Source organism: Macaca thibetana, chromosome 5, assembly GCF_024542745.1.
Source record: "Macaca thibetana thibetana isolate TM-01 chromosome 5, ASM2454274v1, whole genome shotgun sequence".
In the NCBI taxonomy this organism is placed as follows: Eukaryota; Metazoa; Chordata; class Mammalia; order Primates; family Cercopithecidae; genus Macaca; species Macaca thibetana.
Genome location: NC_065582.1, coordinates 14,379,765 through 14,397,254, shown reverse-complemented (window position 1 = coordinate 14,397,254; position 17,490 = coordinate 14,379,765). Strand labels below are relative to the sequence as shown.

General features: G+C 36.4%; 1 protein-coding gene across 4 annotated transcripts in view; it reads right to left on the bottom strand.

Annotated features, from left to right (window-relative positions):
• Positions 1-5,129: 5,129 nt before the first annotated feature.
• GPM6A (glycoprotein M6A) overlaps positions 5,130-17,490 on the bottom strand; it is a 368,770-nt gene continuing 356,409 nt past the window's right edge. For all 4 annotated transcript variants that reach the window (XM_050791341.1, XM_050791342.1, XM_050791340.1 and 1 more), the window contains exons 5-7: positions 12,514-12,590; positions 11,578-11,643; positions 5,130-7,248 (exon numbers count right to left, since the gene is read on the bottom strand). In XM_050791341.1, coding sequence (XP_050647298.1) covers positions 7,096-7,248; positions 11,578-11,643; positions 12,514-12,590 — 296 coding nt within the window. In that variant the 3' untranslated portion in view covers positions 5,130-7,095. The remainder of the gene's footprint in view (positions 7,249-11,577; positions 11,644-12,513; positions 12,591-17,490) is intronic.

Here is a 17,490-nt window from a genome sequence, read left to right as displayed (position 1 = left end):
CCTTCCCTCAAGGAGGTGAGAGGCCAATTCATCCACAATAAAAAGAGAACAAGCAGGGATTATGCACGTTGATGCAGAGAGGTTGACAGATGAGTAATGGAAATTTACAGAAATGTACTTCTGATTATTTCTAATTTCTCCCTCAAATGAGAAGCAATTTTTAACTCTATGGATAGAAATAGTGTTGGAAGATTGATAGGAGTTATGATATAGTAACCAACCAGGGGATGTAGAATAGTGAATGCTCCAGACCATAAGCCAGCAAATGATGGCTCTCAGGCTAAATCTAGGCCCTCATGGGTTTTTGTAAATAAAGTTTTATTGGAACACAGAATATGGAAGTAATGGGCATTTATTTACATATTTTTATTATTGTTCTTGCACTATGAGGCAGAGTTAAGTGGTTGCAACAGAAACCCCATGGTACATAAAACTTCACATATTTGGCCACGTGCAGTAGCTCATACCTATAATCCCAGCTGGTGCAATGGCTCACACCTGTAATCCCAGCTACTTGGGAGGCTGAGGCAGGAAGATCACTTGAACCCAGGAGTTTGAGACCAATTTGAACAAAATAGTTAGAGATCCATCTCCAAAAGAAAAGAAAAGAAAAAAACTCACATTTTTCCTCTTTGGTCATTTACAGAAAAAAAAAGACTGCCAACTCTGTTCTAGAAAAATGGATAGGTTTCTTGGGGGTTCTGAGTGCTCACCTAAACTTAGGTGAGTCTCGGCAAGTGTTTTACTCCAGCCACATCACGCTATGCAGGCTCAAGTGTGGAAGAATAGGCAGACAGCTGAATTAAATCAAAGTTGGCATCTTACCATGCTTGTTTAAGGAAAGTGGAGGGTCAAAGGAGCTGAGGATTTGCCAAAGAAGTTTTTACAATGATGAACTTGTAATATAAGCTAGTTACTGAAGGACATAAGGGGAGTGAAGGACTGTAGGAGACCAATAGATATATGGTCCTCATGGAGTAAGAAAGCTTGAAAACGGCAGATGGAAGAAGGAAATTAGATACCTGAAATTTAGATTATACATGGTTTGCAATTATCAGAAATTGTGAATTTTTAGGATTTCAGTGGCTAGGGTGGAATAGGGTCAAAACCACTGGAGGAGAAGGATCAAATACCAGCCTCTGCAACTGACTTGTCAAGGTATTTATATTAATATCTGAAGTCTCCTCTTGTCTTACCAGAAACCTCTCTTGTTACTTCAAGCATAAAGTTTACACTTATATAAATCAGTATGTATTCTAATCAGAGAAATGTGAATGGTACCTGATGATGCTTGGATATTAGGTAGTAGATGTTAAGAAACCAAGGGGAAAAGTTTTAAGATATTTGTATCAACTTCTATAAATAAGATAACTTAGATGTTTAAAATGTAATTTTTTTTTTAAGGTGGAGTCTCACTCTGTTGCCCAGGCTGGAGTGCAGTGGCATGATCTCAGCTCACTGCAACCTCTGCCTCCTGGGTTCAAGCGATTCTCCTGCCTCAGGCTCCCAAGTAGCTGAGACTATAGGCACCTGCCACCACACCTGGCTAATTTTTGTATTTTCAGTAGAGATGGGGTTTCACCAAGTTGGCCAGGATGGTCTCGATCTCTTGACGTTGTGATCCGCCCAACTCGGCCTCCCAAAGTCCTGGAATTACAGGCCCTAGCCACCGCGCCTGGCCAAAAATGTGATTTTTCTATCATTGCATTTATCACATTGTTATCTGTAACCTACTTGATGTACTACTTACAAGTTATGATCTAAGTGGCTTAGAAAGCATAATTACTTTTAAATCATGGAGGTGTCATTTGGGAAAATTGTTGTCCTGCTAAGTTTCATTCACATGCCAAGGACACTCAGTTCTCATTCAGGATGCTGCATTTTTTCTCAAAGAACTGATCTCACTATCCAAAAATAAAATATTAATACTAAGAAAGATGATCAATATAGTAATCTCGGTGAACATTGTTTGCATAAAGAAAAGCAAATGTAGTTTGTAACTTGAATGACAGGGTAACTGTGTTGCATTGGCTGGGTCATTAAGTGTGGACGTGGATGGGACGATATGGGGATACTACTTCTAGCTTGTGTTATAAAGTAATTGGCTGAGTTATTCACACATTCCTTTAAATGTTGTTAGTATTTCTTAAAACTCACTCCTTGTTTCTGGGAATCTTCTTTATATATCAAAAGGCTAGGTTGACATCATCTTTTCTTTTGAGAAAGTTGATTAATAGATTAATTAATAGGGGAACAGGTTTCTAGAAAAATTAACAGACGTCAGAGTTAAATGATTTAAAAAGACTGGAAAAAAAATTGCTAATTCTCAATGCTCATTTACTAGAAAACACAAAAAAACTTCATGTGCATTTTTAGTGGATCATATGGGTAAGCTTTCATTGGCATGTCAACTAATATATCAGCCAAAATGGTAATGTTAATTTATTGATGACAAGTTATATAAATATTTCAGAGAAAAGAAATATAAATATCTTCGGGACACACCAAAAAAATGTGGAGAGAGAGAAAAAACAATAAATCTGGCGCTTAAAATCTGGTGCTTACCTACGCATAGTTAGTATCCTAAGTGATACCAAAAAAGCACCTCTGCCCCATCTTTTGGTGCAATATTTTTTGGTTATTGTTCTTTCCAATATACATGAAATGGTTTGGAGAATTTGACTCACACAGTTAGATTTATCTCCAAATATTCTACTTCTATCGGAATGGCTCTCAAGAGGCAAAAATAATTGTTGAAAAAGTAAAAAAGCAAACATTGCAACACTTCTCTAAAGACAAAAATAGTTCCCATGTTTAAAATCAGAGCAGCGGTGTTGGGTAGCTGGATGGGATCAGCTCCTCTGTCAGTGGGTTCCAGGTTCTTGGAGACTAAAGAGTGTTCTCTTTAGTGTTCCAAGACCTGGACATTGAACACTTGCTCAAGAACCTGGAGTGGAGGGCAGAGAACCCTGAAGAAAACAGTATGTGCAGTCTGAATTATCTTTTGCATAATTTTACTTAATAGGTTGTTATTTTTTGGTCTAATTTGGGGTTTTTGTAGTTTTGACTTTTTAAAATTGTTCCTACATGAAATACATGGCTTCCAATAACATTGCTCTTTTCTTTCTCTCTATTACTCAAAGGATAATAACAGAATTAGTTGGATTTACACTTAACCAGCTCTTCTCCTTTCTAGTTTTTAATTTTCCAATTGTTTGTTTATTTTTTAAATTTTGTTTGGTATTTCCAAGTACTATCTATAAAAGATTCCACAGATTAGCAATACAGTGGTCAAAATGATATTATTTCATTTAATATTTTATTTCATTATTCATTTAATAATGAATTTAAGAATTGATTTCCCTCATTTTTAAGTTGTTTTCAATTTTATATTGCTAACCTGTGATGGATTTTTGTGGTCAAGAGCCAAATAACCTAAAATGATCAAAAAGGTAAAATGTTTTTTGTAAGAAGAAACTCAAGGTCCTGGGTTTATTTAAGAAAATAAAAATGTCGGCCGTGCGCGGTGGCTCAAGCCTGTAATCCCAGCACTTTGGGAGGCCGAGACGGGCGGATCACGAGGTGAGGAGATCGAGACCATCCTGGCTAACACGGTGAAACCCCGTCTCTACTAAAAAAAAAAATACAAAAAACTAGCCGGGCGAGGTGGCGGCGCCTGTAGTCCCAGCTACTCGGGAGGCTGAGGCAGGAGAATGGCGCAAACCCGGGAGGCGGAGCTTGCAGTGAGCTGAGATCCGGCCACTGCACTCCAGCTTGGGTGACAAAGCGAGACTCTGTCTCAACAAAAAAAAAAAAAAAAAAAAAAAAAAAAGAAAAGAAAAGAAAAATGTCTACATTTGAGCTAGAAGCATTTTACACAGATTTGTCTTCATTGACTTAAAACAATCTTTTATCTGAAAACCTCACAGGAAACCAAAGAGAATTTCTTCAAGATGTTACAGTATAATTTAAATTTCCTGGTGGTCATTATATTTCTGCTGCCAGGTTGCCTAAATGAAATACATTTTAAAGTCACCTGTGTCTATTTTGTCTAAGGCAAGTAAACAAATAAATAAAACAAAGATTTACTTGTTCTTTGAAGAAATCTGATATTTTTAAGTTTTAACATAAAGAATGAAACTATTTACATGCAAGTTAGAGCTGACTTACACACATCTTATTCTCAAAGTAAGTAATTTCCTTAGGCTTAATATTACCTTTAAAATTCTCAAAAGGAAATTACTTGCTTTAAGGACAAAATGCACATTTTTACAAAGAGAAATTGACTTTTCAGTTTTCGAAAATTATAATAATCTTATAATAATACACTTTTTGTAAAGCATATATTATAAAATTGTTCATATTCATATTGTATAGTATACAATTATGTTGCTATTATAAGAATTTAATAAACACTGGAAATAAGAATTATCATTTAATAAAATATAGGTAGAAAATAGTTTTATTTTCTTAAAAATAACTTTTAAAAGCATAATTAAAATCCTTTGTCCACATCTACTTATAATTATTGTAGATATTTCTAACATAAGTCCATGAAGTTTTCATGTTCCCATTCATAGTAATATGTAAGTAGAGACTAATATAATTTCTTAAGCCTTATGAAAATTAGTATTTTTATTGATAACGATCTTATTATTTTTAACTTGCCATAACTTCTAGCTTGGCCAAAAGAAATCAGATGTAAAACATACAAAGCCTAGAAAAAAATGTATATACATTTAAATTTCATTGCTCTCACCTTTGTATTTTGAAGCAAACCAAGAAATCATTTTTCTTTCTGAATTGCATTGGGCTTTTTTTTCTCTGATAGTTTGTGAAGTACTAAAGAAAACACAAAACAATAGAGATCAGACAAGAAAATGGCAGCACTCAGAGAAAGTTATCATTTTCTAAATAAAATAACCTCCAAAGTCTTTGCTCCCTCGAGCTAGCATTCTGATAGTGAATATTTACGCACGGCATCGTCATTGAATTTTGACGGGTTAGGTCAGCTCAGCTGAAGTAGAATCATGAGGGGATAGCATCTATTGTACTTGAAAAGAGTTCACACACATAGGAAAGAGGAATAAACAAAACAAAAAAGAAAAAAACAAATACACTGCAGAAGCTAATAATAAGTACACAAAGTACACAAGTGTATTTATTACATTTTGCAAGCACTTTGTTCTACATTTCAAAAACGCCACCATCAAGCTGTTGGCACATTTATGTACAAAACAGATTAATTGTAATGCCTGCTACAAAGCACTCTGTGAAAATACAAACTCTAATACCAGAAATAAAAGTCAAAAGTGTCAACATCATTACATAAGTTGAAAAGACAGTTTTATCACAAACTGTTAAGACACGGAACTGAAACACTATAATATAGAATTTAAAGAAGCCCATTAATATTTTGCTGAATATCTGTAATACTGCATATATCAGAAAAATGTTGAACCAGTAAGATAATCTAAGCATAAAGAAAAGGAAGCAAAATGAACCCCAAATTAATTAAATAATACTACAGAATGCATAATCATGCCACAGATATCTCTAGTAGTACCCCCTACCTACTACAAGAACTTGTAAAATTACTGATGATGCATGACTAGTCATTGTACAAAGATTGTTTCCACTCAATAAATTTTATTAGAAATGCAGTTACACTGAGAAAGGATTTCACAATGGTCAAATCAGTGCACAATACTACCTAGTTTAATACACTGACAAAAATGTCTTGTCAGGCTACATCATTTTAGAAGACACTTTACAGCATTCTTGTAGCATTAGAAATAATCAAAAGAAGAGAGTCAAGGTTAAAACAAACACCAAATTTGGTCCAATAATACTGATTGCTTTTTTTAAAATTCCTTTGATACAGGTACTTTTTATAAATGAATATGAAGGAACATTCGGTTAAAATGACTTACTTGAAATAAAAACACAAATATATCACTACACTTTCAAACAATACATTCTATAGGGGCCTCTGACCACACTTTAGAAAACACTACAGGTAAACCAACATAGATTGGAAGGCTGCAAGCAAAGCTATTATATTAATGGAAGCCTTTTCAAATATATCATACACATTTTAGGAATAGTTTACAGAGGTGCAATCCATTAAAACTTTTAAAGTAGGTAAAACAACTTCCGAGGGGTTAGTGTGCTTATTCGTAATAAACCACCTTCATAAAGGTAATTAATTTTCCACATTAGCATATTAAAAGTTCCAATCCAGCCACTTCTTAAATCACAAAGAGATCATTCTCCAATAGTCTACAGTAGTTATTTCCATTAAAATTGTCTCTATATACTAAACTTTATAAAGGTAAGCCTGGTGTCACAATCTTAAAAAGGCAACTAGCCATGCATTAGCATTACTGTTTCTACATGCTCACAACATAAACATGAGTAATCTGAGATAAATACCTTTTAAGAACATCAAGAAAAAGTACAATGTTAACAAAGATAAGAAGCACTTCTTTTTTTTAAACCTACTCTTACAAATTTAGAAATTGCACCTTAGATTGATGAAAACATGAACCAGGGCCTATAGTAATATGGCCCCTGATCTTCAGACAAAATTTCCATATTTCAAGAGTCATCATGATGTCATCTCTGTCTATTGTTCATAATGTACAATGGTCCCTTTGAAGGTTACCTGTAGTTAAACTAGTTACCGAAATCAAAACTAAAAAGTATAAAAAGCTATTTTCTTTTCCAAACATAAGAAATAATGCAAAAGGTGTTATGTATAACACATGGGAAGTGGTTAAAAATCAAACAAATCTTTGCATTTGACGATGTTAGTGTCTTTGATTTTACAGAACTAGTAAATGAGTTTGAGAAATTTCAAAAAAAAAAAAAAGGCTGGATAGGAGCTTGTAGAAAAGATCTGACTTACATCAATTTAATAAATTGGGAAATTAAGTGCTAACCAACAAAGAATTGTACTCAGGTGATTCATAAGTCACCTTACATATCATTGATGAGAAGCACTTTCACTTTGTTTTTTAAAGGTTGGATGGTTGGATGGCCCTTAGTTAAACACCAATGCATTCAAATGGTAGAAAGAACAGGAAGATGCATTTATGTGTATGCATTGAGCCGCTCTTTGGAGCGAGTAGAATGGATGTCATGAAGCTCTTGCTCTTCCTTCGACTTGATGTCTTCATACTTCTGCATCCGGCAGGCGTCTTTCACATAGGCCCAGTTGGCAGACAGAACCATAAGGTAGTGAACCTAATCAAAGACAAAAATAATTTATATTGGAAGTTTGTTCAGTGTCTTCATTACACCTTGCTATCTGGAAAGAAGTCTTAGAATTATAGATCTTTTTAGGAAATGTTCACATATAAAATGGAACCAAAATTTCTCTGGTAATAGAAACAATGTAAAATATATTTTTCACTCCTCCAATTATATCCCACCTATTCTTGGCACTCTTTCTTTCAGTATCTCTTTCTCTTCTTTTTCAATTCTTGGAAGTAATCCAAGACTAATTCTTAATCTTTATGGGATGTTTCCTGCCCAATGTGTCCTCATTTGCCCAAACCATAGGCGATTCATTTCATGTTCATGTATCTATGTTTTATAATCCATAATCAGAAATATTCTCACATACTGTTTGTGTCTAATTGACTTGAATTAATTAGAGGATCTAATACCCCACTTAAAGAGAGATCATGGAAACCCCCAAATATACCTGTGGATTTGATTAACAGGTTAATTTTGCATATAATGAATTTTGCAGTTTCTTTTTTACTATAAACTACAAGAGATGAAATATTGTGTTATATGGGTTTTTTATGTGTATATACATTCACAACAGCTACAATAGTGCCATGTTCAAAAAGGAAGCTCCTGGTTTGTCTGGAGTAACGAAGTTGCTCGAGAAATAAAGCTTCTTTATTTGACTTGAGTTGACCCAGCAATGAGCCTGTTTATTTGTTTTTCTTTTCTTTCTTCCCTCTTGGTCCACAGGGGAGATAAAGCAGCTTTCCACATGATGAATTTTGATGAATAGGGAAGAGAAACTAAGTTGACAGTTATTTACTTTCTCTGAGTTTTAAAGGGTGGGCAATATTTTAATCCAACATTCAGAAAAATAGAACACTAAGATTTTGATAATTAGTAAACAGTACACTGAAAGAGGAGGCGGGTTGATTCTAGAAAAGTACAGATGGATATAAAGAATGCAATGTCAATTCTAAATAGCGAATATTGTGGCATGTTCAGATAGTCAACAAACAGCAAAAAAAAAAAAAACAATAATTTTGACATGGAATGTAGGGAAAAAGATGCATACCACTATAAATAACCTATTTTTAGAATTTTCTGTTTCCTCTGAAGTTTAGCATTTTGTTTAAGGAAAATTATAAGCCACCTGAAAGCAGGGGCTGTGAGTTACATTCTTGTACATTATGGCATTTACATAGTGAAAACTTAATCACTATATATATATATATATGGATTAAATAAGGCTTATACACATAATGAAGTTTATGCAGTATTTTGTTGCTATAAAATATCAAGTGCTGTGGAGAATGCTTAGCACATAGCAGATACACAAAATATTTGCCAAATAAATGAATACATTTTTCAATCTTCAAAAACTTTTCATAATATCTGAGAAAATGTGGCCCCCAAATTATTACTAAATATGTATGAGTGAGGCCGGGCGCAGTGGCTCATGCCTATAATCCCAGCACTTTGGGAGGCCAAGGCGGGTTGATCACCTGAAGTCAGGAGTTCAAGACCAGTCTGGCCAACATGGTGAAACCCCATCTCTATTAAAAATACAAAAATAGCTGGGTGTGGTAGCACGTGCCTGTAATCCCAGCTACGCGGGAGGATGAGGCAGGAGAATCGATGGAACCTGGGAGGCGGAGGTTGCAGCGAGCTGAGATCATGACACACTACTCTAGCCTGGGCAACAGAGTGAGACTCTGTCTCAAAAAAATACATATCTATATATTTATATAATATATATACTATATATAAAAGTATTTATTTTTATATTGTGTATATATAAACACATATGAGTGAAATACTGAAAAGAAATTCAAGGGCAGGTGCGGTGGCTCACACCTGTAATCCCAGCACTTTGGGAGGCCGAGGCGGGCGGATCACGAGGTCAGGAGATCGAGACCTTCCTGGCTAACACGGTGAAACCCCATCTCTACTAAAAATACAAAAAATTAGCTGGGTGTGGTGGCAGGTGCCTGTAGTCCCAGCTACTCGGGAGGCTGAGGCAGGAGAATGGCATGAACCTGGGAGGCAGAGCTTGCAGTGAGCTGAGATTTTGCCACTTCACTCCAGCCTGGGCGACAGAGGAGACTCCGTTTCAAAAAAAAAAAAAAAAAAAAATGAAAGTCACTTCAATTCAGAAACAGGTGCTTCCTAATGGATCTTACAGGCAGTTCCTCTGGCCTTAAGTGGAACACAAGTTACAGGGCTTATTACTGTCCCTTGCTAGGTGAACAGTGATTACTGAAATCTGGTCCAATGCTAAGTTGACTTACTTTGTCAGCATGTAGCATTCCTAACTTCTCTACAAAATAATGGAGTAGAGTAGAACAGAGTAAGTTCTTAAGAAATACTATTAATAGCATTATAATTAATATTCTTAAGTTCTTAATATTAAGTTTTTAAGAAATATTATTAATAATAAGGTGCCTGCTTTATTATTCCTGGTACTAGCAGTATTAGTACCAGGAACAGTAGCAGTCATTATATTTTCCCTCTCTCCTAAGACCTGCACTATTATTAGAGCTAATAAGTTGGAAATACGTAGGTCAATCATTTAAGCTAGTATGGAGTTTTGTGATGACTCTAGACAGAGAAAATAACCCCCAAAGAATGCTTAGTCCTTGCAAAATTATCTTCTAAACTTTCTGTTTTAAATAAAATTTATGTATAGATTTAAGAATATGGAAAGCATAGATTGCTTAAGAAATACCTAATATATAAATTTCTATCATCTCAAAATCTGTTGATTTGTTTTCAGAGTAAGCATTTTCAGGGATATTTAAATAACATTTGTCTAAATAGGTGTTTTTCACTAGTGTATACCTGTATTTTTAGACAGAATTTTATATGCACATATATGTAGGAAATGCAAACAAATGTTTATTATAATCCACTTTTTAAAAGATACCTTCACGGACTTCTTGTACCTGGGTATATATTGCTTGTACATACCCGTGTCATTAAAGTTTTTGATAGTACAGGAATGGGTGCATGAACACAAAGATACATATGTCTCCCCTGATTCACAGCCAGCATATATTCTCCTAAGGACCGTAATGTTTGATATATCATTGGCCAGAACTTGTTGATCCTTCCCCAGGGCATAGTTTAGCATTAATTTTAGGTTAAGAATATAAGGCCTTTGCTTCTTCTTCTATTTTGATCCCCCCAATTAATCAACCATCATGATCTTTATCAAGCATCTCACATTCTGAAACAAAATTTCTATATAGAGTTTTATTGTCACTAGATCAAAAATGTTGAGCAACGCTAAAGTAACAAAACATATGAAAATTCATGTTAGTACTGACATAGTCAGTTTTATTGAAAATATATGTAAGTCACTTTTAATAAAACAAATTAAATACAAAATAATTATGAAATCACTAAAATAACCAGTCTGACATGGCTTATTAGCACATTAGTATTTTTCTCATCATTCCTATTTTTAGTCTCTGACAAGAGAGAAAATCTTTTTTTTTAAGAAAGTGTTCCTTTCACCAATACATTAGATAGACACTGGCACCATAAGGAACGGAATTAAATAAATTCCAATTGGTTCACCATCTTTACATATTGACTCGGCTGTCACAGTCGTGAGGTTACTGGGAATCCTTCTAGGGCTCTAGACTACTCATCCTCAAGGATACAAACATAGACTGAAGATAGTGGCTGCAAAAGCTATTACTGATGCTCAGAGCACTTGCTCAGGGTTGATATTTGGCATTCCAGTGGGCAAACTGGAACTCATGCCAAGTTAGAAAGGAGACTGGCCCTGGCACGTGGTAGATCCTCCTCACCGTGGAAAAGCTTGATGTCTTAAAAGAAGATCTAAAGACTGGCTCTTAATATTTCTACAGCAAATTACATATAGAAGACATGACTTGAAACTACTGAGGGTTATTTTTTTAAAAAATAACCTAATTTGTTTTTCATAAATGACTCTATATGGTTTTTTAATGTTCTTAGTTAAGGAAAAAAATGTACATCAAGGAATAGATTAGATTACTCAGAATGTCACATTGGTATATACATACATGCTACAGAAATAATTTTTATATTTATAGTAATCTAATATCTAAAATCTTAATGAATTACTATTTTTGTTAATGTTCTCGATATGATAATAATACTATTTCTTGGGGTTTAGCCTTGTTGTTGACTTACTTACTTGCCCATTGTTCCCCTTGGTTTTTTAAATCTGATGAAATAAATGTGTTTTACATGGACTTCAAACTTTAGAGATAGTTTATCATCTCTACAAGCAAATAGCTCTGGAATTCACATTGAAAACCAAGCACCAGAGCTCTGAGGTCTTACCATAGCAATGACTGCTGCCCCAGCTCCAGCAAGCGCCACAATAAACAAGTGGAAGGTCATGTTCAGCTGCAACGGAAACCACAGAGAATCAAAAGGTGTCAGAGTTACAGGTAGAAGAGAGGCCAAGATTGCTACTGTCTTATAAACAAGGCTTTGTGCATCTTAAATAAAAGCAAGCCTGTGATAAATCACACACTTGATCAAAACAGATTATTACAGTATATTTTCCCTTGCAAATCATTTAAATCCTTTCAACTTCATCATTATAATATAATTTCATTATAAAGATGAGACAATGATTAATAATGATGGTTTTCATCACTAACATTACAACAATATAAGGAGGGCTATGCTCTCTTTAAAAATAACTTCATCGCTGGGCGCAGTGGCTCACGCCTGTAATCCCAGCACTTTGGGAGGCCGAGGCGGGCGGATCACGAGGTCAGGAGATCGAGACCATCCTGGTTAACACCGTGAAACCCCATCTCTACTAAAAATACAAAAAAATTAGCGGGGCGTGGTGGCGGGCACCTGTAGTCCCAGCTACTCGGGAGGCTGAGGCAGGAGAATGGCGGGAACCCGGGAGGCGGAGCTTGCAGTGAGCCGAGATCGCGCCACTGCACTCCAGCCTGGGCGATAGAGCGAGACTCCGTCTCAAAAAAAAAAAAAAAAAAAAAAAAAAACTTCGTCATGTTTTCAGCCTTCATTAAAATGAGTTTCCAGAAAATTTGAAATAGTTATTATAATGTTTATTGAAATATGTAGAGCATCTAATTCCTATTTAGCCTTTACTCCCCTGAATAACACTACTTCAAGTAAAATTGCCTCTGATAGAATAAAGGGGAAATTCAATATAGATTTAGTTTTAAGACATTATCCAAATAACAAAATGAATGCTAAAATTCTGACAAAATTAAAGGCTGTAAAACCACTCACCTCAGTAGATTCGCACATCCTCAAGAAATTCTCAGATACAGTACAAATTTTCTTTTCCTCTCCAATTGTCACAATTCCTACAATGTGTAGAAAATGACAGTTTAGCAGTATAAATGTTTTGAAGAGCCAAGAGAGAAAAAAATGAAAGTTTTTGCTAATCATATCTAAGCAAGTTCCATTTTATCTTATGTTATAGTAGAAAAAATTATTTAGCTTTCATTGTGGATAATAACTATGCAGAGAATTATGAATATAATATTCCAAACTATTCAGCCCTCAAGCAATTCAAATAATTTCAATCTGAATTTAATTGAATCTCACCACCAGAATTTCCAGATTCAATTATAGCCAGTTCATTGGTTTGGCCCATTAATGTGATAGTATAGGCATCACAATTATTTTGTTAACTATGCCCCAGACTGTGCTGAAGTCAGGATCTAAATTTGTTCAGCTGGTGCAATGCTTCTGTTAATCTATAAAAGCATATTGCCCAAAGGAGTACTTTTTTTTCTGCCAATATTGCAAATGATGCTATTAGTAACAGGAAATGAAAAGTTGCCATTTCACTTCTATTTACCCCTGTTCCAGTTGGTTCGTAGACCAACTGCAGTAGAATCACCTAGGAAATTGTGAAAAATATGTATTTTTAGACTCTAACACAAAACTGATAGATAGAATAGATGGGAATCTATGAATGTTGGGCCTAGAACACTACATTTTTAAAACGAGCACAGAGGTAATTCACTGGCTTGTCTCTTCATCTCATCTTAGAGAGGGAAAGTAACCAAGTTCATCTGATGATGGCTCTTCAATTTCATTTTCGGAGCTCTTGAAGTGCTAAACACATACAGGCATGATAAAACACATTGAGGACATTCTAACACCTAAGCCTTTAGCATTTGTTGCTCTTTAGTTGTTTTTGTTGTTGTTTTATTTTTATGGTTTGGTTTGTTTTATTTGAGATGGAGTCTCACTCTGTCACCCAGGTTGGAGTATAGTGGTGCAATCTCAGCTAATTGCAACCTACACCTCCCGGGTTCAAGTAATTTTCATGCCTCAGCCTCCAGAGTAGCTGGGATTATAGGTGCATGCCACCACACCCAGCTAACTTTTCTATTTTTAGTAGAGATGAGTTTCACCATGTTGGCCAGACTGGTCTCAGACTCCTGACTCCAAGTGATCTGCCTGCCTCAGCCTCCCAAAGTTCTGGAATTACCGGTATGAGCCATGGTGCCAGGCCTTCTTTATTTAGTTTTAATATGTATATATATTTACATATTCTTAGCTTTATGGGGTATCATCAATTCTCCCTCTCTTACAGAGCTCCTGTTGTTGGTTTCTCCTTTGCAAATAGTTTGTGGAATCTATTTCAGTGTGAAAAAATCTATTTGCAGTAAACAAACACAGAGATCCCTCTCTACAACCTTCCCTTTCTGCCAAGATGGTTCTAAGAGTGGGTACAAATTTAAAAGGGTTTTCTCATGAGATTTCCTCCCTAAAAATCACCATTGTTGAAAAAGCCTCTGGTCAAGGCTCTCTCTCTTCATAGTAATCCACTACAGACTTTATTCTGTGGAATATTTATGTTGTACTTACGTTTCCTTATCCATTTCTCAATTCATGTTTTCAGCAAAACACCTAAAAATTGTTGCCTAACCGCATTGCAATTCCGTTCCTTTCATTTCTACTTAAACCCTCTCAAGTCAGATTTTGCCCTAACCCCTCTCCATGGAAATTTTTCTTATAAAGATCACTAATGACCTCCAAGGATTAATTCTCAGTTTCCATCTTCTTGCAAGTTGGCAGTATTAAACACAGTTGATGGCCACCTTGTCTTTCATGCTCTCTTCATTTGACTTCTAAAATCTATACTTTTCAGTTTCTACGTTTCTTATCTCATTGGCTCCTTCTTCTCATATTTTTGTCTGTTGCCTCCTCTTCTCTCTGACCTCTTAAGTTGGAGCTTCCCACCCTTCACTCCTCAGCCCTTTTTCTCCCATGCATATCTCATCCAGTCCCAGATATTTAAATATTATCAACAACTCCTAAATCTATGTGGCCATCCCATATCTCTCTTCTGAAATCAGGATTCATATATCCAATTTCTTATCTGACAATTCTATTTGGATTTCTAATAAACAGTTTAAAAAAACTTCTGCTCTTCTCCTTTGCTGGTTCCACTCCCAAGCAAACACTTCTCATAGCCTTTCCTATCTTTCTTGATAGCAAATCTTACCATTTGCTCAGTCAAAAGAAATTCCTCCTTGAATTCTCTTTTTTTCCCCCCAAACCCTATATGCAATCTACCAGAAAATACTGCTGCCTCTATGTTCAAAATATATCCATAATCAGACCGATTCTTCCCACCTCCCTTGCCGTCTCCTGATCCAAGCCACCAAAATCTCCCACTGGGATTAGTACAATCATATGCTAACTGGCTTCCTCGCTTCTACCCTTCCTACAAACCATTCTTCAAGTAGCAGCCAGAGTAATCCTTCTGTTATTAGACCATCTCCTTCCTCTGCCAAAATCTGTAATGACTCTGTATTCCCCTCAGAATAAAGCCCCATACCTGTAATGTTCTGTAATGCACTCATCAAGATGGTACATCATGGGAACTTGTAAACTTCATTTCAATCTTTGCTCCTGCTCTCTTATTCTACTTCGGGCACACTGGCTTCCCTGCTGTTTCCTGAGAAACCAAGTATCATATTGGCTTGGTAACTTAGTACCAGTTCTTCTCTCTGACAAGAATATTCCCAGAGCTGTGTTCCTCCTGTCCTTCAAATGACAACTACTCATGAAACCTTTCTACATCATTTTAAAAAATACTATTGTTACAGTAGGTAGTTAGTCAGACATGAGCAGAGCAAGAGAGTTCCCCAACTCATCACCCACCCAGGGTGTCAGGCCACCATCAGGTGACAGTCAGGCAGTTGTTAACTGTCTTTCTAAAATAATAATTGGTCACAGCTGGCTCCCAATAAAGAAACACCTGTAGCTGGTGATCAGGAGCTTCCTGATACAAACTCAGGAGTTGGACAAGCAGGCTCAAGCATGCACACTAAGAGGCAAAATGGCAGAGTGTAACTGATATATGACCTTCCTCTAGGAACACTCAAATGATAAGTGAAAAACATCTCAAATAAGCATGCGCGAAACTCCAGAAAACACACTGCACGTACGGTCCCTCCCAAGTGCTGGTCAGCCACTGCGCATGCGGACAGCCCACCCCAAGGGAAGAACCAGGTGAGAAGTATGCAAGACCCTAGAAGAAGGCCAAGGTATAAAACCTCAAGTCAAAAGATCAGACAGTGCACTTGATCTCTCAAGTCGCCCGCTTGTTCCTTTTCCAGCTGTACTTACTTTCATTACTGCTCTAAAACCTTTTAATAGACTTTCCCTCCTGCTCTGAAACTTGCCTTGGTGTCTCACTCTGTCTTACGCCCCTCAGTTGAATTCTTCCTTCTGAGGAGGCAAGAAAGTGAGGTTGCTGCAGGCCCATATGGATGTGCCACTGCTAACGTCATTACTGAACCTGCAGTACTCCTGATGCTATACGTATATGTGTATACACACACACACAAGTTTTTGTGATAAGTATACCATATTTAACAAACATATATAATATATATTAAAAATTGATTGTAGTTTAAAAGTCAACATATGAATAATATGAAGCTCTAGAAGTGAGCCTGTGGAGGAGGAGCTCCAGCGTAAATTTGAAAACCTGATTATTTTGATTCTTGTATATCTGTCTATGAATGGCCAAATTGTTCTCACCAAAAATTAAGATTATTCAAATTTATATCAATTTTTCTAAATATTGAATATATATATTTATTACCTATGGAAAAGTTTTTAGCTAAATGGTGCAGACTGACATTTTCAGTTTCTTCAAAGCAATTAGGAGAAAAGGCAAGTTATAAACAAGGATGGCCAGGCTCAGTGGCTCATTCCCGTAATCCCAACATTGTAGGAGGCTGAGGCAGGCGGATCACCTGAGGTCAGGAGTTCAAGACCAGCCTGGCCAACATGGTGAAACCCCATCTCTACTAAAAAAATACAAAAATTAGCCAGGTGTGGTGGTGGGCGCCAGCTACTTGGGAGGCAGAGGCAAGAGAACGGCTTGAACCCGGGAGGTGGATGTTGCAGTGAGACGAGATCACGCCACTGCACTCCAACCTGGGCAACAGAGTGAGACTCTGTCTCAAAAATAACAAAAATAATAAGCTAAAACTAGGCAAGAGAAGCATTAAGAACTGAGTGCAAACAGAATTGGGGAGAACAGGGAGGACTTGATGCATGAAAGTTGCAGTAACAGGCTTTTTTAGTACTTTATATTTTTCATTCTAGCTAAGCACAAGTAATATATTTCTAGCATTGTGAGAATGGTTTGTGCCTGCAATACGAACAACTTCAGAGAAAATGATGCATGTGTACACAGTTACTATGACTTTCATCACTATGGCAATAAAAACCTTTGGTGCTTACTGGATGGTTAAAGTATGAGTCCTAGGGTTGTAAATTCCTATTAAGAAAACTGTAGGTCGGGCGCGGTGGCTCACGCCTGTAATTCCAGCACTTCGGGAGGTGAAGGCACATGGATCATTTGAGGTCAGGAGTTCGAGACCAGCCTGGACAACATGGTATAACCCCGTCTCTACTAAAAATACAAAAATTAGCCAGGCATGGTGGTACACGCCTGTAATCCAGCTCCTCGGGAGGCTGAGGTAGGAGAACTGCTTGAACCCGGGAGGCAGAGTTTGCAGCGAACCGCGATTGCGCCACTGTACTCCAGCCTGGGCGACAGAGCAAGACTCCATCTCAAAAAACAAAAACACAAACAAAAAATGTAAATGAGAGTTGGAGGTAAGCAGAATGAGCAGCTACTTATGACACTCTGATGTCTGATAGGATGATAGGAATTAACTCCCTACTATGAAATACAAATGCTCAAATTTAAAAATAATTTAC